Below are 22,382 nucleotides of genomic sequence, written 5' to 3' on the forward strand. Positions count from 1 at the left end.
CCCTGGATGATGAAGCCCTGGATGATGAACCCCTGGATGATGAACCCCTGGATGATGATCCCGCTGCTTCCCCAGCTCCGCTCGGCTCCATTTCGCGACCTGCCCGCGCTCAAGATGGCGGCGGCCGCCCTCAGCCCGCACTGAACATGGCGGTGCCCGGGCGGGCGCCGAGCGGGGTCACGGGAGGAGGAAAGGGAAGTGACGCCCCCCCGTCCCGGCGGCGGTGACGGGCACGGGCACGGCCGGAGTCAGCGGGGCTCCGTGAGGGACCGGGGCTGAGCCGGGGCTTCATGCGGGACCGGGGCTGAGCCAGAGTTCCGTGAGGAAGCACGGCTGAGTGAAGCTCCGTAAGGGACCGAGGCAGCCGCGGTCCCTCGGCCTGACCCCGCCGAGACGGGGCTCCATGAGGGAGTGGGGTCCGTCCTCGCTGGCCGGCGGGACAGCCCTGACCTGCGGGCGGTGGGGAGGCGGGAGCCGCGTTTGATGAGGGGAAAATCTCGTGTTTCCGGGACAGATAGCACCAGATCGGTTCGAACCTGTCCCCGAGTTTCGCCGGCCGCCCTTGGCGCCTGTCGTGAGGGGACGAGATCAGAGTAAACAGCGCAAACTGAGCTTACTGCCCTTTGGAGTTTGGAGCTTTGGCTTGGGGCTTTGGACGCTTTTGTTTTGTTTAGCTTTTTAAGGGAGGCGTGAGCAGTGTATGAATTTTAGTTAGCTGGGTGTACCGAGTGTTTGGTCACTTTTATGTACCTTCCCTTGCAGCTGCAGCATGGCAGAAGCCTCTGTCTCTCCACTGAAGCACTTTGTGCTGGCCAAAAAGACCATCACTGCCATCTTCGACCAGCTGCTGGACTATGTCACCGAGGGAGCAGCGTTTGTGGAAGGTGAGCTTTCCCCTTAAACACAAGGGTCTCCTGTCCTTTACTTTGAGTATGTTTTATAGCAGCGTAATGTACATTATATCTGTTACTGTGCTGTTTGTACAAATATGGACCTTCAGAAATAGTCACATTCTTCATTTGACACTGGGGTTTTTTTTCAGCTTATGCTGGAAGGAATGCCTGGCATGGCTACATACCTGAGAAGCTGATTAAGTCACTTGGATTGGCAGCCTGGCTTCCTTTCCATAAGGGTGAAAGCTTAACCACTCTGGCCTTGTAGTTCTGTGGTGGTTTCTTTTGCACAGAAGGAAGGACAAACAGGTTCTCCCATTTTTCAGCAGAAAGGTGCATCAGTGATGTAATGCAAGGATCCACTGGTCACACCCTCAGAGGTTTTAGCAGCGTGGAATGTGTGTTGAGAAGGTGCAGAGTTGGTTGCTCATCACCCTGCTGAGCTCTGCAGGGGGAAGACAGCCCAGCTTAGCTGGTGTATCCAGGAGAGGTCCTGGCTTTCCTTTCTGAAGGAAGCAGGTGTCCTGAGGAGCTGGGCAGGTGAGCCCAGCAGGCCGTGTTCACAGGGTTAGTGGATCAGCAGTTCGATTAGCGATTGATCTGAAGTGATTTATGTCATGATTTCACCAGTGCTTGTGGCAGAGCTGTCAAATGATAAGGCCTGATATCAGTGTCTGTAGTGGGGTTTTGCTTGTTTAATTTTACCACTGTAATTAAAATTTGCAGTTGGCATGTTAAGTACTGATTACTTACACCTTGTATCATGGAGCACATTCTCTGTATGTGATTGCTTTTATGTTTTTCATTTCTGTATTTAGCCACATACAAGAATCCAGAGCTTGAACATGTAGCTACAGAAGATGAACTAGCAAAAATACAAGCATATAAAAACAAGTTGGCAGTCATTGGAGAGGTGCTCTCACGGAGGCACATGAAAGTGGCATTTTTTGGCAGGTAATGAATGAAATTACCAGTACTTAATTTCTTTTTTTTTTTATCTTGGGAAGGTCTGAAGTTGTCATCTCCTCCAGAATGGCTTTTCTTTTTTTTTTTTAAGATGGTGGGTTTGTTTGTTTAATATATTTTTTACTGTTCCTACTGAGGACTTTTTTTTGTGTTTGGTCAGAAGTGCTGAAGAACTAAACTTGGAGCTGTTCATATTTCTGTCTATAAGCAGCTGAAGAGAAACAGATGGTTGCCTGGTTGGTTGTAACATCAGTCTGATAGATCTGTGTGATGATTTTAAGGATAGCAGTAACAATGTGATCTGCTAGTCTACTTTGCTTAAGGGAGATTGATTTTTCTGTGCTTACATTTAAACATGTGGTTACATATTTTTGGAGTATGAATCTTCACGGTTGAGTTCTAAAAATTCTGTAATAGTATTGGAAAAAATGTGTACAGTGGTGATCTTGCCTTCATTTTGCTAAAACTAGTTTAGTTCTTTAAAGAAAAACTATCAAAGGTTCTGGAATAAAGAAATTAGTTATATCTCACCCTTGATGTTTCAAGAAGTTAAAAGTTGACTACAAGCTGTGATGTGTAAAGTTTCTTTTACAAAGGGAAAAAGCAGGGAAAAAAGAACTCAACTCTCCCTCTAGCATTTTGAGTAAATTTGTGAACTATTGTACAGTGAGCGCTGAACTTTTTCTGGAAGCAGCTCAAAAATGAGTTACAGTCTATGTAACTTCATGCTGTTGTGTAATGGTTAAACCTCAAATATTTATGTGTGAGGGGTAGAGGGTTAGTGCAAAGTAGGACACTAGTTGGTGGCCCATTCCTCTGAATGAGCACTCCCCACTCTCTTCTGGCTGCAGCTTTGTCCCCAAAACAGCTTGAGCTCTGTGGAGCTGATGCACTCCAATGGGGGTGCGCTCAGTTCAGCACAAAGATGTGTTTAATGCTGCTGTGCTCTGCTCAAAGTGCTTTTATTTTCTATCCCTCTAGAACAAGCAGTGGGAAGAGTTCAGTCATTAATGCAATGCTGTGGGATAAGGTACTTCCCAGTGGGATTGGCCATACAACAAACTGCTTCCTCAGTGTGGAAGGGACTGATGGAGATAAGGCTTATCTTATGACAGAAGGATCAGATGAAAAGAAGAGTGTCAAGGTACTTTCCTTGGATGACTTCGTGCCAGTTTTCACAGGAACTGATTCTTAAAGGGTCTCTTTTTTAACAACGATTTCAAGTCCAACAAAAGTATAAGGCTCCTTCATTCTGCATTTTTAAGTTCTTACTGAGGAGGGAAGAAGAAACTAATGAAAGTGCTCTGCTCTGCAATTTTTCTTGGCTGTTTCAGAGAAGCAACTAACATGTGTCTCATTGTAGCATAGCATATGTTGAGTACTTTATAGGACTGAGCAAGTTGTGTTACTGATTAAGGATTTGGAGTGTGCCCCTCATTTGGACTTACGGTGCTCAGCTTATTGAGCTGCTTACATTGACATGTTTAACCTCTGAGGCAAATTCATGATGATGCTCAGTATAGTAGTGCACAGTCCAGCCTTGTAGGGAACATTTGTGGCTTGAAAGAAACTCTTGTCTGAGTTTCAAGGCACAACTTGTTCTTTAGATGCTGGTGAGTCGAAGAGCTTAAAAAAAAAATCACAGCTATTCACCAGAACAAAGTATGAACTCTGTTACCCTCTACAAGATAGACCCTGTCCAAGTTTGAGAACTGAATTATACTGGTTTACAGACTTGTTTGAGGTGCATATTCATGTTTGTCTTCTCTTTATGCTCTCCCTAGACAGTCAATCAGCTGGCTCATGCACTTCACATGGATAAAGATTTGAAGGCTGGCTGTCTCGTCCATGTCTTTTGGCCCAAGTCAAAGTGTGCCCTGCTGAGAGATGATTTGGTTTTAGTGGACAGGTATCTTTTCTGTTTTAGTAAATGTTTTCCTAAGGATACGAGCCATTACAATGTTAAGAAAAGAGATTGGTTTAGATTCAAAATTATTGAAAGTCTTTTTTGTTTGAAAGGACAGAGTTTGTTCTTAGATACTGCTAGTCATCACCCTCCTGATTCTGTCCTTGTAGCAGTTGGAACAGACAAGTGTCTTGTGACTGAGCTGAATAAGGGAATAACTTTTGGCTGAGGATACTCTACCTTTAAAACAAACAGTATGGAAGTGTGAATAGGGTTGTTGCAGCAACAGCCTTTTTGCCCTTTCCTTTCTTGAAATGCTTCAGACTGATCATGTGAAGTATAAACAATGTGGACTTCATTTTTAAAAGCTTCTGATAAGAGTTGCAGTGCCTACATACCAAAGTAATGGCTGACCTCAAAATGTAGTTGTGACTCTGTCAGCTGTGTGTGCTCCGTGTTAGGCTGACATTTCCTAAGTGTTGGTGTGTTTAAAGGATGCTGGAAGTGGTTGCTTTGTCCATGCCAAATGCCCTTATTTCTGGCCACTGCAGTATAACCTCTTAATAGCTTTTCAAACTTCCAGGTGATCTGTACCTAACGTGTAAATCAATAAATACTGAATTTGAAAGTAATTCACACAGGTGTCAGTAAATTTTTAAGTATGATTTCTTTAACAAAACAACACTCAGAGTGTGTTCTAATAAATTGTAGTGGTTTTTGTTCCATCTTTGTCTTGTACTTTGAAATCACTGGGAGTTTGTCATTTTCTACAGTGCGTTTGATCTACACAGCCTCAGTTGCTAAAGGTAAAAAGTAAAGGGAAAAGAAAAGAGCATAGATTCTGAGAGAGCAGGTACTTGAAAAGAGCAAATCATCCTTTTACTGTTAAATAGAGAAAATTTGTACTAGCAATAATTTAGGTGTTGCAAACATGACTTAATGCTCATATTCCACTTTATGGTTTTTTTTAAACTGACGGCCCTATAGTTTTAGCTTCATTTTCATTTCCTATTAAACCTATGCACAGCTTGTGTAGCATATTGCTTTAAACTTGGACTTTATTAATGAAAAAAATATTTTATGAACAACTCTCTCTCTTCTGATTAAAATTACAGTCCAAGAAGGGAAACCATTGTGTGAGCCTGTCTGGGTTGCTGATGGACGGTCTGTCACTTCACTTGGCAATTACTTACTAATCAGAAATTTCATTTTGAATGAGTAGATGGTCTAATGATCAAGTGACTGATAAGTTCTAGATGGTAACTGGTTTTTGCAGTGTTTACCTTAAGTTTGAGGTAGGCATCAGCCTCAAGATACAAACCTCTGTAACTTCTTGCAAGGCCCTTAGACATTTCCAGTCTATCAGTTTCTAAAAATCAACTAGTTCTTTGGTGTGTAAATAGGAGTTTGTGTTTTTTTGTTCTCGACAGCCCTGGCACAGATGTCACTACAGAACTGGACAGCTGGATTGACAAGTTTTGCTTAGATGCTGATGTGTTTGTCTTGGTTGCCAATTCTGAATCAACTCTCATGAACACGGTATGATGTGCAATGTTTTTATGCTACTTCTTCATTTAAATATTCAGCAGTTCCATAACCAGAATAGCTGAGACCTTTACAGATGGTGAATCACTGCACTTAGATCTTGTGAATAGGATTTGGGGGTGGGAGGCAAGAAATAATGTATATCCCTCACTAGGAAAAGGAGAATGAAATTCAGGTTTCTTACTGGCTTGGCTTTCTCTGCCTTGAGCGTCATAATTGTCCTTTCCATTTCAGTTGGTTTTTCGATAAATGGATGATGGAGTGCTTGTCTTGCCATGCAATTTGTGGGTATTTGTCACCTGAAGACACTTGTATTACCGAAGAAATTACAGAGTATTTAATATCCAGAAGTTCAGTAGAATACACAAAATAGGTGAAGGAAGTTGAGTTCCTGTCTTATTCCTCTCTGAGGAGAGAGTTAATTCCCTTGATACACCTTGTGTTGAGGATGAGTGCTGCAGGTTCCCTTCAGTGGGCCGTGTTTCTTCTGAAGAATGCGTTAGCAATAAGCATTCATGTTGCAGGGTTCTGTGCAGTGTGGAAAGCTGAAGATATTTTAATGTCTTTGTTCTGTAAAGCTCTGTTTCAGGAGAGAGAAGAGTTCTCTGTACCTTGCAGCGTAAATATTATATGACTTGTAAGAGGAGAACATTTAAGGTGGCCAGAGGAGCTGTTGCAATAATCAAAATACAAGACCAGAAATTTGGTGTAATTTTGTAGTGATCTCCAGTTTCAACTAAACTAAGTATTGTGGATGCAGACAATAAAAGGTTTCTAAGTTATTAGAAGTGTAACTGCCAGAATGCAGAGTAATGCTACTGAGAAGATTCCTGATGACTTTTATTAAACCTGCTATAGACAAATAATATGCCCATTTTGTTCTGAGCATAGTTCTGACCTGAAAGGTCTGAACTTTCTAAATACTGAGACAATTTTTAATACAATAAGAAACTGAGTGTGCAAAGACAGTATTTGTTTGCATTCTATCAAATTAGAATAGTTTGGTAGAAGTCTGAGAAGAATGTGAGTTTAAAGACATGGCATTCCATCTTCTGAGCTGAGTACACAAAGAGTTAAATACAAGGGATGTGATTTAGAAGAAAAAGAAAATTCTTAAAACATTCAAGGCAAAAAGGATTTGGCACCAGTGTGGCCATATCTTCTCTATTATGTCACATGAGTGACACTTTTTGGCTTTTAGTATGGATAAAATCTAAAGTTGTTTACATTATGTGTATAACACAGTTGTTGGGGTCTGTTAATTAAAGGAAAAAGAAAAAAATTATTTCTGTGAACGTCTCATTGCTATATAGAATAACATAAATTATCCTGCAGATAAAGCATATGACTACTATGTTCTCATCCTCCTTAAGCATTGTTTTTGCCTCTTGCCATAACAGGTTTGAGAATACTTGGCATTATCCTGCCACACTACCTGGGATTTTTCTACTATTCCCTCATAAATTATCCTCAGACAAAGTTCTGGTTTCTGCAGCAGTGATCTTGTTTGCACATGCTTATTCCCCAGCTGATGGGGAATAATGGATCTCCAGTGCTGTGTCCAGGATATGTCGTGGTGTCCTGCTGCAGTCTGGAAAAGTTTATAGCAGCACAGAGATCTCTTCTGCTTCAGCTGTGCTGAGTGGGGACTCACTCCACCACGACTTACCCATTATAACTCTGTAAACAGCAGTAATGAGTGGTAGGTGCAGGGAAGAGACCTAAATACACTTAATTTTGTTAAATTAAGACATTCATCAATGACTTTTTTTTCTGTGTCTCAACCATATGTCCTCATGCAGGAAATGTTACTTCTCTGTAGTTCAAGCTGTTGTCGCCTAGCTGAAGAATAGTTAGATCATGTATTTTGTGGATATAAAACCAGATTTGACAAGGTTAGCAAGAGCAACTTGGTAGTTCAGATAAGAAAGACTTCATTGCTTTCATCGACATTAGTGTTTTTTGAACTGGCTTTTTTTTTTACATTTTCTTAGTTTCTATTTGTACCAAGTTTTAGAGGAAGTTGCTGTGTCTTTGACTTTTAGCACTCGCATCAGTTTTAAGACATCTGATGACTTTTGAACTACCCTAAGCCTGTTATGTGCTGGATATCTGTGGGTTTTAGTACTGATGAATTCTTTATAATAAACTTTTAAAAAGCTGGATAAACTTCATAATCTATTACAGAAGAATGTGTGACTCTGGTTTGGATGTCTGGGGAGTTTTCTGTTTGTGCTTTAATTCTTAGGAGAAACATTTTTTCCATAAAGTGAACGAACGACTTTCCAAGCCAAACATCTTCATCCTGAATAATAGATGGGATGCCTCTGCATCAGAACCAGAGTACATGGAAGATGTGAGTGAATTGATGGCTGTTATATATGTGTTGACAGTTAATTAATATGTATTAATATGGAAACACTAGCTTTGTTTTATTAATAAAAGGCTAAGTTACATGGTCAGGAAATGGAAATAACCTATTCCTTGTTACAAGCAAAAAGCAAACTACAATTCAAATGACAATATATGCAAGCAAGTAATAAAACAGGAAACTTCTTCAGAACCTTTTTCCTCCACAGTTAAGCTTGTTTTTTAATCTTATTTGTATTACCTTTTGTTTCTGCAGTGATAGTGCAGCCTGAGGGCACAGTTTATACATTTATACCTGCATAGAGTAGCTGGTAAAGTGCAGTGTTAGATGGGAACAGTTTGGATCTTCAGATCTTCCCAACAGCAGCCAGCTTGCAGTGAGAATTTTTTCTCTGTGTATGGGGAATGAAGTGTTTACCCCAGCGACTGGCTGAGATCTTTCACTTACATAAATACAGTTGTAAAGGGAAGTATTGTTGTGTCCAGGTCTCTTTAAAGGAGTGAAAGCAGCTGCTGTGTCTGTAGGATTGACAGGCATCTGCTGTCAGAGGGGTGGTTCAGCATCTGTTTCTGACTCTGATGTTGTGATTTGTTGACAGCTCAATTTTTGCCTTTTTTTCATGAGCTTTTTACCTTTTCCTTAGGTGCGTAGGCAGCACATGGAGCGCTGTCTGACTTTCCTGGTCGATGAGCTCAAAGTTATTGATCCTGTAGAAGCAAGGAATCGCATCTTTTTTGTTTCAGCAAAAGAAGTTCTGAGTGCCAGGAGACAAAAGGCCCAAGGAATGCCAGAGGGTGGTGTGTAGGAACTCCTGCTTTTCCTCAAATACAGAAAAACACTATAAAACCTGATAACTATATTTAAGATGCAGTCCCTGCTGTGAGGTACTGCTCTCTCCCTTATGGTCTGTTGTTTCACAGGTGGAGCACTTGCTGAAGGATTTCAAACAAGATTACAGGAATTTCAACATTTTGAGCAGATATTTGAGGTATTTATGATGGGCTTTTTAGACTGCCTGATTTTTATTGCAAAGGTAGCTTTTTCTCTTATGCTTAGCTTAAATTTAGGGAGCATTACCCACATTAGCAAGTGGAGGAGTGTAAGGTATTTAAACCATCTGCAGCTTTGCCTTTTCTGTGGGTTCTGTTCATACCTTCTCAGCTTGAGTAGCAGATAGTTGGAAAGGAGTATTATTTAGTGAGGGAAGGGGCCCAAACTCTTAGCTCGTGTTTTGAGATGTCAATACCAACATAGTCTGTGTAAGAAGAAATTACGGTCTTGAAATGTGTGTATCACTTACAGCCATGTGCTGGTGAATGTTTGCAGTAAGAAATTTGGTTTCATCAATATAAATCTAAAAATTTCATTTCTAAAGCCAGAGTTTTGAATTTATCACCATTATGTACCTCTTAGCTCTGTTACTGTGAGCATTAACACTCTCCTTGCATCCTTTGTGCTGTACAGAATCCACTCTTTCACCTCAGTTTAGCCATATTCGTAGTTGGAGTTCACAGTTTCTACAGAAGTAGGCCTGGCTAGACAGTTGAGTGGTTTCTTTGTGATAGGATCCACTTGACTTGCTTAGTTTCATAACTTTAATTAATTATAGCCATTCTTGGATATGTTAAGGAGTCCTCTTGGGTATCCCTCAATGGTTTTGTGTATGAGTATTAAAAAAAAAAATCAAACTGCCTCTGAAAAGCATTTGTTCTTGCATTACAACAAACCCATTTAACCTTAGCAAAACTGCATTATGTAATGATGTGTGTATATCAGAAAGGTTTTAAAGTAATAGCTTGATTCGGTCTTGCATAAGCAAGAAAATGTCAGACTAAATTTAATCCTTATCCACACTCTTACGATAGGTGATTGAACTGTTGAAACGAAGGGTTCAGGGTGCTGGCAGGGCCTGGCTCCATGAGACATGACATTTCTAGTGTTACTAGCTGTAGTCAAACATGCATGTTTGTTTGCAGTTTTTGTCCTTAGAACTATAGTAGGAGACTTGGAGCCAGCAGGTAAAAAGTGAAAATTGAGCTTCTAAATCAGTTATTGTTCTTTAATGTATTCTGCCATCTGCTGTACCCAAAGCTTTTTTGACAAAATATCTTATCATTACAGTTAGGCACTCAATGCTTAGAATATTTCAATATGAAGATGGATGATGATCTGTTAAATGGTGGATGCAGTGCTGTGAGTGCTCAGCACATCTGTAAATCAGATGTCACAGTCTCAAGTTGGCCACCACAATGAGAAGTATCTGTCACAGGGTCACAACCATGACGAGTTTCTGTGGCAGAGGCTGGGACAAGAAACAATTCTGTGACAGCACTGCATGGCCTTAAATCAACCTTTTTTCTTCTTTTACATTGTGTTATATTTGCTGCACACCTGACTCCAACAGTGAGAGTGGATTCTGTAGTGTTTTTCCCTGCTCAGCTGTGATTCATCCTAAAATCTTTATTAATGGCTTTGAATAGGAGTGTGATCCCATCATTTAAAGAGAATGACAACTGTGCTGAATTAAGATTGCCAAAGCAATTTAAATTTTGAGCTGTTGCAGCCTCTTTCACATTTAGGTTTTGTGGCAATTTCCTAAATTACAGTGGCAGTTTATGTGCTTTTGAAGCAAGGCTGAGACTAAATAGTTCACCAGGTCTGGAGTCTTCAGACCTAACACTCAAATTACTGTCACCTGAGCTGATAATGTAGTTAACATCAGCATACTGTTGTCATCAGTTCTGCTTGCCATCTCTAGGCTCTGTATTAATGAAGAACATCATACTGCAGGGAGAACTTTCTGTGTGAAATCCTCACTGATACTGTGCCTTGTGCACTGGCAGACCAAACTCAGATGCTCTACAGCCTAAGCACTTCTGCCTAAAGCACTTTGCATTTACTCTGTTTCGTGACAGAGGAGCTGCAAGTCCCAAGACTCTTGGATTACACTCCAGTGTGTGAAAAGGAAGGGATGAGAGCACAGATGCTCTGTCTGTCTTCATCAGACACTGCCTCCTCCCCTGCCTTAGTCTGTCTTGCCTTTAGCTCCTTGTCCCTGTGGAGGTGCCCTGCTCAGACTTCCCAAACTTCTCTCACTTTTTTGTCCAGCTCACATCTCTAAGTAAGCTGCCACCTCACTTACAGACCTGTCCACATGATGTGCCTTGTTCCCCCTGGCTATATCTGCTGGGTTTGCTCCTCCTGGATTCTCTCACCCTGCTTTTGTCTTGACTAAAATTGGACAGCTTTTTCCTCTTTTCCATATGGGCTGAGAAGAGGAACTGTTACTTCTCCAGTACTTCCACATTCCTGATTTTAGTATCGGTTCCCTGATGGGAAAGCCTGTTCATTCCTGAGGACTGATATGAGCTCATTATAGCTAGAATCTTAAAAAAAAAAAAAAAAAATCTAGACCCACCAGTGCTGGTTAGTTGTGATATGAGAAAAATTTGGACTATTTTTGAAAGGCTTGTATGATTTATGTAGACTTTTGTGTGAGGGTAAAAATCTTTCCAAAACTAGATGAAGCATGTTTGCAAAGCACAGGGTGGTTGAAGTTGCTAAAAGAAAAACTGGTGCAGGCATTACTTGAAACACTTGCAGGCAGTGGGAAATTAAGATTTTAGAGATTCATGTAGTAGCTTTAAAAAATGATGCTACTATGTATGTCAGCTGTATTGCAACAAAGGAAAAGGAGGGAGGCAGTCTTAAAGCATTGAATTCTTGGATCAATTCTGAATTTTTATGTTGGGGAATAACAGAAAGTAGTTGGTGTATTTCCTGAAGTTCTACAGTGAGATACGTAGAATGCCTTATTAAAATACCAAAGAAATGCCTGCACCCTGCACTGTGTGCAGTAGTGCTTAGTGGATATCCTACATAAAACCAACCTCACTGTGCCTTAGGTTATGGTACTTCTCAAGTTTCTTAAAAATACTGGCAGCAGAAGTGTTGTGGGAAGTGGGGGGAGGCAGGGTGGAAGAGCACTCCTGGCTGTAAATGGGAGCGAAGGCAGAGCCAGAATGAGGCAGCTGCTGCAGAGCCCTTCCCCAGCACTGCCCGGGGATGGAGTACGGAACCCACTGAGCATCTAACGACTGTCCTGTGATACCGGCAGTGGGCTGGAAGGTAACTGGTTTGGGTTAGGCTATTGAAACATACTTTAATCTTTGTTTCAGTAAATACTTACGTACAGACTAACGGCAAAACTGCTGCTGTCCCCTCTTACCTTTCGCTGTCATTTAACTAACCTTTGTGTTTTTCCTAGTGCTCTAACTTGGATTTTCTGATTGTGTTGTGAGTGACTGTCATCCTTTTACCTACCACATACTAACGTTGGGAAGACTCTGCTCTGTACCTAGTCTAGCTCTCACAATGTGCTGATATTTAAGAAACTCTGGCTTTTCATTGCTGATTTCTAGATCTGCTTCATCGAGGAACAGGGACAGTTTTACCCATTTTTTAATTTTGTTTTCATCTATTATTTTTACATAGCTGAAATTTGTTATTACAGCATACGCTAAGGTCATAGGCAGGTCTTCTAAAAGTAATCCAAACCTGTGCCATGAAAGGTGAATCCACAGATGGAGAACAATTTAAAAATCCCATAGATCTGATTTAAAGAAATCAGCTGCTTGCTTTCTTCCCTTCAAACACAAGGTCTCTTCAGTTACTGTCCTGTATTTCTGAATTTCTCTTCAATATTGAAGATTGATTAGAAATTGTATCATTAGAGCATTTCCTACCTACTCATTTAAGACTTCAATAATATACAAACAAGCTGATATTTTAAGGACTACTTAACTTTTGTTTATCCCATGAGAAAACCCTTGTTTGTTATTCCTAATTGTGTATTTTGTTCCTGGATGATCAGTATTGATGTGAGAATGTCACATTTTATTGACAATTGCCTCTTGAAACTAGGTGTAGTGCAACAAAGAAAACTCAAGCCAGGCCACATTGCCAGCATTCATATTTGACATTTGTAATTCCAAAAATAGATGGTTTTGAAAATTTCCTGAAGAGATAGATTTATGTATTCATCTGAGTTTTCTTTTTCTTTACATTATTCATTTATTTTAAAAGAATGAAAACCTATGCACATTACTGTGAATGGACGTGAAGGCAGATTTGCTGCTATAGACTCATTTGATATTTCAGTTTCTATTGTCTTTTAATTTCTTTATACTTTCTTCCTTTTTACTTCCCACTGGTTTAAGTTCATGGTAAAATTGGCAGCATGTGCTTTCTGACAGTGAAATTCCTGATTGTGTTGGCATGGAATTGCAGTAATGTGTTGTGGCTTGGGCCCCTCGCAGGAGTGTATCTCGCAGTCAGCCGTGAAAACCAAGTTTGAACAGCACACTATCAGAGCTAAACAGATAATAGATACTGTGAAAAACATTATGGACACCATAAACGTGGCAGCAGCAGAGAAAAGGTAGGTGGGTCAGAGGGCTGGTTGGCTTTGGTTTTTCCAGATGATCTGAGGAGCCATTTCTGCGCTGATGATTTTCTTGGGCCATTATGGACTTTAAAATTCCCTTTTCTGCTGGGTAAGAAACAGACAATTTCCCTGGTGTGTCCAAACGTCAGTCTTACCATTGTTCATGTGCCCACTCAGTTGTGTTCTTGGTCTGTGACTTCTGTACAGGGATCTTGGTTTGCTTTGTTGTTCTTCATTACTGACTTGCAGTCTGTGTGTTTTCAAATGAAATATCTAAAATTTTAAGGTTTTTGAGCTGTACCCAGCATTTCAGAGGTGATGTTTGGGCCTGCTTTACTTTCATTACAGTCACACTGAAGGAAAAAAATGGGAGGATGTAGATGCTTTAATTTGCAAGTGATTAGAACACTGTAAGGAATGAAATGAGCCCAAGCTCACAGAGGCTTGGCCTCTGGCCCTTTCCAGATTGCATCCTTAAATATCTTTATTCTCTCTTTGCTCATGGAATCCTTTAGTGCTAATGATAGCAGCTCATCTGCTGTGTCTGGTAGTTTCATGTATCCTTTGAGGTTTGCATATGTGTGCAGTTTTTTCCTCACTTTTGTTGCCACCTTGTCTCTTGAACACAGTGAACTTGCTGTCACGATTAATCCTTCCCATCCATCTCCTTACTGCCTGTCAATAATGTGTCTTTGTGTTTCAACAGACTTCACTGTGCTGTCAAACACACTCATCCCCCTGAATATGTCAGCTTTTACAGACTGCCTGTTTACATACTGACTTGTCTCACGTTGTCAGATCCCATGAAAACATGCTGTGAAATGTTTGAAAATATTCCGATACTCCTTTCTGTCAATGGATTTAACCAGAATGTCTGTGGTGACCCCTCTTAGCCTGAATTGCTGTTTGTTGTTTCTGCTGGCCCTTCAAGATGAAATTGCTCTAGATTTTCAGGAATTTTTGCTTAAGTGATAGGTCAAGGAATTCTAAGGATACTTGTTTGTGACAAGGTTGGTTTCTGCCATGTCCCCTTTCCTTTGTAGGGTCATCAGATCCATGTCACTTTTAAGGAGTAGTTGAGTGCTGTTTGTGAGCAGCAGTTTGGTCAGATTTTCCCTTTTTCTAAATCAGGGTAGACGAGTTATTAAAGGCCTATGATTACCCACACCTTTTTTAGTTGTAATGATGTGATAATACAGTGATAATAATTCTGACTTGAAATGCTGGTTTTGAGTTGTGTTTGCTCAGCACTTCTGGAGCAGTGCCTCTGCTTTGGGCAGCCAGTGGCCCTTGGGATACCCTCTGGCTGCTCGGAAACTGTCAGCTGGATGATCCATGCCTGGTTAAGGCCTTGTTTCCTTCTTGGGAGAATACATGGTAGTGATGGTGATTTCCTTTCTGCTGGGTTAGAGTCCGTTCCATGGAGGAGCGAGAAGATCATAAGGACAGGCTGGACTTCGTTCGAAATCAGCTGAACATTCTGACAGAAGATACCAAGGAAAAAATCAAACGCGTTACTGAGGAAGTCGAAAGTAAAGTAAGTAAAGGCAGTGGGAACAACCTCCCAAATCCAAATGTTCCCTCCTCTCTCAGGCAGCTCCTTTTGGAGCCCACCCATCTCAGGAACTATGTTTGAAATATCTAGAATGTTCCTTTTTCAATACAAACAAAAAAAGAAAAAACAGAAGCTTGAAATGGCAACCTTTCCTGGCTGTCAGGTGATTGAATCATTTCTTGGGACAGTTCATGCAGTAGTCTGTTCTCACTCTGTCTGGAAAAGGCAGCAGAAACATTTTATGCATTTCCTGTGTTCTTACAGGTCTCCTCTGCCATGACTGATGAGATTTGCCGGCTTTCAGTTTTAGTTGATGAATTTTATTCTGATTTTCACCCTTCTCCTCAAGTATTGAAGCTCTATAAGACAGTAAGTTTTTTTAAATGGTTTGAAGCCAGACTCTTTGTCTTTCCCTTAATTTCTACTTCTGTATTTTCATAAATTGCATAGATTTTATGTGACTTTGTCTGAACATTCCAGGATTTTTGCTTGCTGACGTGCATATCTCTACCCAAAACAGAAAATGGTTGAAAATATTTTCTGCTTTGTTTCTGGAAAGAAATTAATTTTTGTTTCAACCATCATTTTAGGAGTAGAGTGGTTCCTAATTTCTAGTCTTCACTTCCAGTAAATAAGATTTTGCATAAATAATTTTCACTACTCCTAACATTAAATAGATCCAAAAATAAAATGAGCTTGCAAATACTCAACACTTTTAATAAAAACTGGTTTGGCTTTTTTTAACTTCTATAAATTCCTCCTCAAACTTAGTGCTTTAAATTAAGGCATGTATACCTGTGTTGGCCTCTTATGCTCAGACTTTGCTGCTGATGATGACTGCCATAGCTCCCCCTGTAATCACAGAATGTTCTGAGTTGGAAGGGACCCACAAGGATCACTGAGTCCAGCTCTTAAACAAATGGCCCATATGGGGATCGAACCCCCAACCTTGGTGTTGACAGCACCATGCTCCAACTGCTCAAGCTCATCTCAGGCTCTTCCAGCCTGGTTGATCCCCTGGGAGTGCTGCATTTTCAGGACAATCTGTGCTGTTTCACCTCGACGGAGTATCCTGAGCAGGCCCCATGGGAGTTGGTGGGATGGCTTTATCCCTGTGCAGAGCAGTGGAATTGGCTCCCATCAAATGACACAGGAAGGGCTTTGCAGGGCAGTAGGTATTGGTTTGCTTTTCACTGTCACAGATTATTGAAAGTAAAGACTTTTCCATATGGCTTTTAATGATTACAGTCCTTGGGAAATCTTTCCTGTGTCACTTCAGTTACGTTTTCAGTCCCAGCATGCAGTTGGAAAGCATGGTATTTCCATGGAAACATGCTTTTCTTCCCACTGTAAGTAACAGTGCTTGGTGTGTAACATATTCCTGCTCCATATAATGTAACTGATTAGTTAAATACAAATTGATGAGCTTGTGTTCTTTATAACACTTGAGGAACTGAACAAACATATAGAAGACGGTTTGGGAAAGAACCTGGCTGAGCGCTGCTCCAGTGAAGTCAACCAGTCAATGCACCAGTCCCAGCAGGAGATTATTGGTAAGAGGAAGTAGGAGGAATGTTAACACTTTACATTTAAAGGAAGAAAATTTAAGAAAATTCAGTTTCAAAATAATTTTCCTTCTGATCGTGCTTAACATTGATGCTATAAATGATTAAGGAAAAGCCATGATAGACCAGGACTGAGTGTTCAGCTCAGTCACCTGTTTCTGATACTAGCCAGTAACAGATGCTGGGGGAGAAGGATAATGAACCAGGGTAAATATAGCAATCCCTCTCCATTTTAGGGACTTCTGAGCTGATACACTGCATCTGGATTAATGTCTTAAGCAAGTAGTAATGGACCTGTCCTCTAGAAACTCATCTAATCCTTTTATAAACCCATTTAAAATTTGGCTTCCACAAGAGATATGCCAAATACACTAATTACTAGAAAATGCTTCTGCAGTATAATGCCCTCCCTAGGTCCCTCCAGACCCAGAATGCAAAACAGTTCATTTCATAAAGAATTTGTGCACTCCCCCCTTTTTTTTTCTTTATAAGTAGTAACTTTATTGCTCATCCATCTCTATTGATCTGTTCCTGGTAATAAAAGATTCAGAGCATGATCATGAAATTATGTGAACCCTTCCATCCTCTTATGTAATCATGTTGCTGTTCCTGTGTGGCACCACAGAACTGATGGGTAAATCAGTTTTTTTTCTTACTCCATCCTTATCTGTTGACCACTGATAGAGGTCTTTCAGTTAATTTGCATCTTTTTTCCAGCAGTGCTTCCTTGGTGAGTTGATTTTCATGACTGTTTTCTTGTATCAGAGCAATAAATTCCCTGCTCTGTTAGGGTCAATCCTGCTGAAATGCCACTGATTTTACAAATAAATAAATAATGTGCTGGTCAGTTTAGATTCTCTAAATTGACAAAGTTGGTCAGCAGTGCAGGGATACTGCTTGTGAATAAGCTGTTCTTCTAATGTTAACTCATCTTTACTGTTTGTTCTTATTTCTAGAAAATCTGAAACCATTGTTGCCTTCTAGTGCTCAGGATCAGCTCCACCTGCTAATTCCATGCAGGAAGTTTGACCTTAGCTATGATCTAAACTGTCATAGCCTGTGTGCAGATTTTCAAGAGGATATCATGTTCCACTTTTCTTTGGGATGGACTTCTCTTGTAAACCGTTTCTTGGGTCCTAAACAAGCTCAGAAGGTACTCCTGGGATTAGCAGATCCAAACCTACATGTGAGTCCTTCGGAGCTTGCGCTGCCATTGAGTGCCTTGTTTTACCTTGATGAGAATATACTGATTTTTACTCTTTGCCAGTGCTATTTGCATGCCTCCTGCTACCTTTCCCTAGACCCATTGTGTGAAATATTTCTGGTGAGGGTTGTTTTTATTGGATTATATTCAGGATTAGAATGGAACTAAAAACATCTCCTGAACTTTCTGCAGCTGTTACACAAGTTGGTTTTCCTTTGGATTGAACCCTTTGGGTAGCCTGTTCCATTTGTAACATTTGGATCCTTAGTTTGGAACCAGCCCTATGCAGACGCTTATTCTCTGTTGGAGGAACTGTCAAAGCCTCCACTGCTCCTCAGGAGTCTTGTTCAGATTTCTCTGCTGAAGGGTTTCCTTCAAGTAAATCAAAGCCTGAATATATGAAAATAAAACCCATCTGTGTAGTTCCTTAATGCTTTTAGAGACTCAGGCTGCCATGTTGCCATCTTCTAGATCCCTGGTCCTTTAGCCAGCACCCCGTCTGCCGCCAGCCTTCCCGCCATAACTCCCGAGAACGTGCCCCAGGATGACTTTATGGTTCCTTTGGTGTTGAGTTTAGCCTCGCTGACATCCCGGACCTCCATGAGCATCATCGTTGTTGGCGGAATGGCAAGTAGTACTGGCAGCATTCCCTGCTGGAAGGGATGGCAGAGGCTGAGCTGCTCTGTCCTGCTTGGGGTGTAAAACAGAGTGTGCCATGGATTTGACACTGGGCCAGATGAGCACATGCAGTGCCCTGGATACCCACAGTCATGGGTCATGGATACCCACAGTCATCATGAGAAACCAGGCTAATCGCTCTGAGGATAGCTGGGCATATTCTCTGTGCCATAAGTCTGTGTTCAATGGCTGAATTAAATGGTGATCTGATGGTACCTCCTTCAGTTTGAATTTAGTTGGAGCTTTGGTCCTTCCCTCATGAAAGAGCAGGAAGGCTTCTGTAACCTGCACCTTCTTTGTGCCATTGGGGACCTGCTCCTGTGAGTGTAGCTGTATTGCTCCGCAGTAGTATTATGGAAAAAATTCATTTTCTTAAATAAATCCAGTGGAAGGGCTGTGGAGATGATTTTAAAAAAGATGGGTGGAATTAGATTTTACTCTGTAGGGCAACTTATTTAAGCTAACGAAGATTTTCTTTCTCAGATCTGGAAAACCGTAGGCTGGAAACTGATCTCGTTCTCCCTGAGCATGTACGGGCTGCTGTACCTGTACGAGAGGCTGACCTGGACCACTCGGGCCAAGGAGAGAGCCTTCAAGCAGCAGTTTGTGAACTACGCCACCGAGAAGCTGCAGATGATCGTCAGCCTCACCAGCGCCAACTGCAGCCACCAGGTGCAGCAGTAAGTGTCACACAGGCCGGCCCCTCACTGGGCAGGCCACTGGCACTGGCCCTGCACGATGTGGGAAGGCACCTGTAGTGTCCCTTGGCGCATTTTAAACTCTCTCACTTGAAGAGAGTTTAAAATGCCCACCTGAAAAGGCCAATACCTGCATGTGTGGGTGGCTGATTGAGGTGCTCTGAAGATGGTGGCTCTCTTTTGTCCAGTGCCACGTGAGAGGTCATTCTAGTGGAGGCCAAGTTGCTCTGCCCTTGGAGTCCCTGTAAGGATGAGCAGAGCTGCTTCCCCAAGGGCTGTTATGGGCACATTCTGAGCAGCCAGTGGTGGCTATTCTGCACTGCAGGAGATGAATTCGAGAGCCTTTCTGAATGAGCTACACGGGAGAGGTGTTCTGCACCCTGGGGGCTAGAGGGCGCATTAGCAGGCCTAATTTTCCAAAATAATAGTTTAATCAAAACACGTATTTTCAACAAGAGGCTAAGGAAGACAATCAGCTGGACATTGCTTAGCAGAGACAGGTGGGAAAGTGTTTTGGAAAGAGAACAGAAAAAAAGTGGAATAGTAAAAAGTTAAGCTTCAGTAGAGGAAAGAGATCCATCCCTGTGTCCAGCAGCTCTGTGAGGACATGGAAGAGTTGGGCTCAAACCAATGCTCCAGTAGAGAGGAGAGGGTGCTTCCTCTCCTGCCTGAGAGCTTGGATGCTGGCCCGGGCTGGTAACTGGGTTTGTTTTCCCTTTGTGTAAGGATGAGTTTTGCAACTGGGTTTGGAGCATGTGGCTAAGGAGGGACATAGGATGGGGTGCCCCAGGAGGCAGGTCTGGGGCACTCTCACCCTGCACAGGACTCACATTCATGTGAGCAGGGCATTGCATGTGGCACAGGGCACTGAGCGTGGGGCTGTGGGGCTGCTCTAGCACCTCCTGCCACAGCCAGAGCCCCATCTCAGACTTGTCCCTGTTAATGTTCTATGAAAATGGCCAGGCACGATGTTGGCATAGACTGAGGTGTGTTTGGTGTGTTGAGGGTTTTGTTTTCTAATTTAAAAAGTACCCAATTTTCCTGCTTTCTGCTATTCTGTAATCCCGTAACAGCTGGAGGCTTTGATTGCTCTGTTCTGCACACTGCAATGCTATGAGATTTTATTTCTTACTTTTTTTTTTAGCATCAACTCCTGTAAATCGTGATTGTAAACCTGTTTTCACTTTAGGGAAATGGCCACTACCTTTGCTCGACTCTGTCAGCAGGTGGATATTACTGAGAAAAACCTAGAAAAAGAAATAGCTAGGCTTTCCAAAGAAATAGATCAGCTGGAGAACATACAGAGCAGCTCCAAGCAGCTGAGGTAAGTCTTGGTGTGACTGGCCACAAGCAGCTCTTAGCTCTGCTGACTTCAGAGTGATCAGTGCCTACTATTACTCTGGAGTCGAACTAGGTTAGCTCAGGTGCAGAAGGGGATGATGCAAAGATACCCTGAACAGCTCAGGGTAAGTTAAATAAATGTATGCTGTTGCCTCAGTGAATTAGCTAACCTCCAGCAATACTATTTTTTAGATAATCTTTACCCTTATCTCTCTTTAGTGCATGAGAGAGAGGCCTTTGACCAGACTTGTAGTCTCCTGTCAGTAACTTGAGGGTGGCACCTTCCCAAAGCCCCGTCCCCAGAGCAGAGCAGGAGAGCAGCTGTGCTGTGTCGAGTCATCCAGTGCAGTACTGCTGGTGCAGTAGTAGGGGTAGGCAGAGGAGGAACTCCCAGCAGTTGGTGGTTCAGGGACTTGGCAGCAGCCTCAGCTGTAGTTTCCTGTTCTTTCCCCCTGCTGAAAGGCTGCCCTGGCTCTGGGCTGTTGCCTTCTGGCCTTGGGCATCCACCACCACTGTCAGGTGAATATCTGCCCCCCACAAACCTCTTCTAAAAACCTGCTTTTAGGTTTTATTAGTGCTGGGGGGTCTCAGTAGAGGAATAGAAATTAAACACTGATGTCAGTCCTGCCTTTGGGATGTTCCCAGCACTGAAGTAAATTCCTTGCTTTTGTTTGTTTTACAGAAATAAAGCCATTCACCTTGAGAACGAACTAGATCGCTTCACAAAACATTTTCTTCAAAAGAGTAAATAAAATGTCATTGTGGAACGTTCCTGGTGCTCCTTTGTAGGGCAAAGTAGAAATTTTACAGGTGACACTTCTACTCTGTGGAGTCACTTGAAATAATTTACATTTTTAATGTTACTCTGGGTGGCATTTTTTGTTGTAAAACTTGGACTCTGATGGTGAACCAAACTGAAGAGCTGTGGTACTCTTGAGTGTTATGTTTGTTTTGCAGATTTTGGGTTAAAAATTACCTTTAAACACTAAATTTTTTTGGGCACTAGACAATAAAACCCCAAATCCGTGCTAGTTTTCCTGAGTATGTAGCAGTGGCAAGTCTCGCTTCCTGGCATCCAGGACTTTAGGCAGGGAGAGAGCTTAGCCCAGTCTCCTGCTTTCACCTGCTAACGAATTGTCCAGGGATGGAGAATGCTGGTTTTCCATGTGGGTTTGATTTTGTTTAGTGAAGGGAAGTACAAACTCTGGCGTGGGAAAGGACTCCGGCAAGTTTGGAAAGCAGGTGCCAGTGTGTCGGGCAGCAGTTCCTCTTCTTTAAAGCACAGCGAAAGATGGGGGTGAACGGCACTAAGGAGATGCAGTGGGCCACCTCCTTGAGCCAAGAGGGCACTGCTTAAGTAAAAGTGGACCTATTTCTTGCAGTTGGTAGCACAGTGAAGTGGTCCTTTGCCTGTGAGCACAGGGCTAGAGCCATGGTCCAGTGAGCTCAGGTGTGTCACCACCCTGAGCTCACAGCCAGGCACAGCAGGCTTTGCTGAGATGGTCTGGACAGGATTGGTGCAGGTTGGGTAGGGAAGCTCAGGGTGTCAGGACGGACCTGGAGCTCCTGCTGCTGGCTTCAGGGAGCAGGACATGGGGAAACCCCATCGCTCCCTGACCAGTGCAGCTGTAGCGGGTTCTGCTGTAGAACAGGTCTCCTTTAGGTCAGACTCCAGGCAGCTGTGCTGGAGTCCTTTCTTGCTCACCTGCAGCAAAGCCTCTTTAAAAAGCTTCTGCTGTTGCTGTCTGCAGTCATTCAACATCTACTTTTTTCTAAACTAGACTTTTTAAAATTATTTTAAAAGAAAAGCCTTTTCAGAGTATTTATATATTTTTATGGCAATGTTAACATTGACTAAATTAAAGATTCAGCTCTAAGGGATAGGAACTTGCTATGTTCCAGTAACTAAGGGCTATCTCATCAAGAAATAGATGTAAGATGTAATGCTAGAGGTGTTAAGGGAAGACAACAGTTCCAGTGTGTTCAGGTGTTTGTTTGTTCTGACTGTGCATGGGGAGTCCTGGGGGTTTGAAGAAAACTCTGGCATCCACCAGTGAGTTAACAGCCCAGCTTTGGTGTGGGTGAGGGCACAGCTGTGTGTATCAGTGCTCTGTTTGTGGAGCATTTGTATTGACATTGTATCAAGATAAAACTTTCAATGCATGTGTTCTACAGTTATTTATTAAAAAAAAGTACTACCCCTGTGCTCTGGTA

General features: G+C 42.1%; 1 protein-coding gene across 3 annotated transcripts; it reads left to right on the top strand.

Annotated features, from left to right (window-relative positions):
* The first annotated feature begins 202 nt into the window (after positions 1–202).
* MFN1 (mitofusin 1) lies at positions 203–22,372 on the top strand. 3 transcript variants are annotated; one of them, XM_039556715.1, is made up of 18 exons: positions 204–416; positions 763–884; positions 1,712–1,847; positions 2,841–3,003; positions 3,644–3,768; positions 5,196–5,304; positions 7,559–7,666; positions 8,325–8,478; positions 8,602–8,669; positions 13,000–13,121; positions 14,538–14,664; positions 14,947–15,051; positions 16,133–16,235; positions 17,204–17,433; positions 17,923–18,078; positions 18,613–18,809; positions 20,017–20,151; positions 20,851–22,372. In XM_039556715.1, exons 2-18 carry the CDS (start codon positions 770–772, stop codon positions 20,918–20,920), a joined length of 2,223 nt encoding a protein of 740 aa, XP_039412649.1. In that variant the 5' UTR covers positions 204–416; positions 763–769; the 3' UTR covers positions 20,921–22,372. The 3 variants fall into 3 exon arrangements, with proteins under 3 accessions (XP_039412650.1, XP_039412649.1, XP_039412648.1); XM_039556714.1 differs by having other exon boundaries at positions 204–347; XM_039556716.1 differs by lacking the exon at positions 17,923–18,078 and having other exon boundaries at positions 203–347.
* The last annotated feature ends 10 nt before the right edge of the window (positions 22,373–22,382 follow it).

Source organism: Corvus cornix, chromosome 9 (assembly GCF_000738735.6).
Source record: "Corvus cornix cornix isolate S_Up_H32 chromosome 9, ASM73873v5, whole genome shotgun sequence".
In the NCBI taxonomy this organism is placed as follows: domain Eukaryota; kingdom Metazoa; phylum Chordata; class Aves; order Passeriformes; family Corvidae; genus Corvus; species Corvus cornix.

Coding starts and splice junctions, on each gene's coding strand:
- MFN1 (XM_039556715.1), top strand. CDS start 770: ATGGCAGAAGCCTCTGTCTCTCCACTGAAGCACTTTGTGCTGGCCAAA. Junction 1,848..2,840: donor AAAGTGGCATTTTTTGGCAG/GTAATGAATGAA, acceptor CTATCCCTCTAG/AACAAGCAGTGGGAAGAGTT. Junction 5,305..7,558: donor AATCAACTCTCATGAACACG/GTATGATGTGCA, acceptor TTTAATTCTTAG/GAGAAACATTTTTTCCATAA.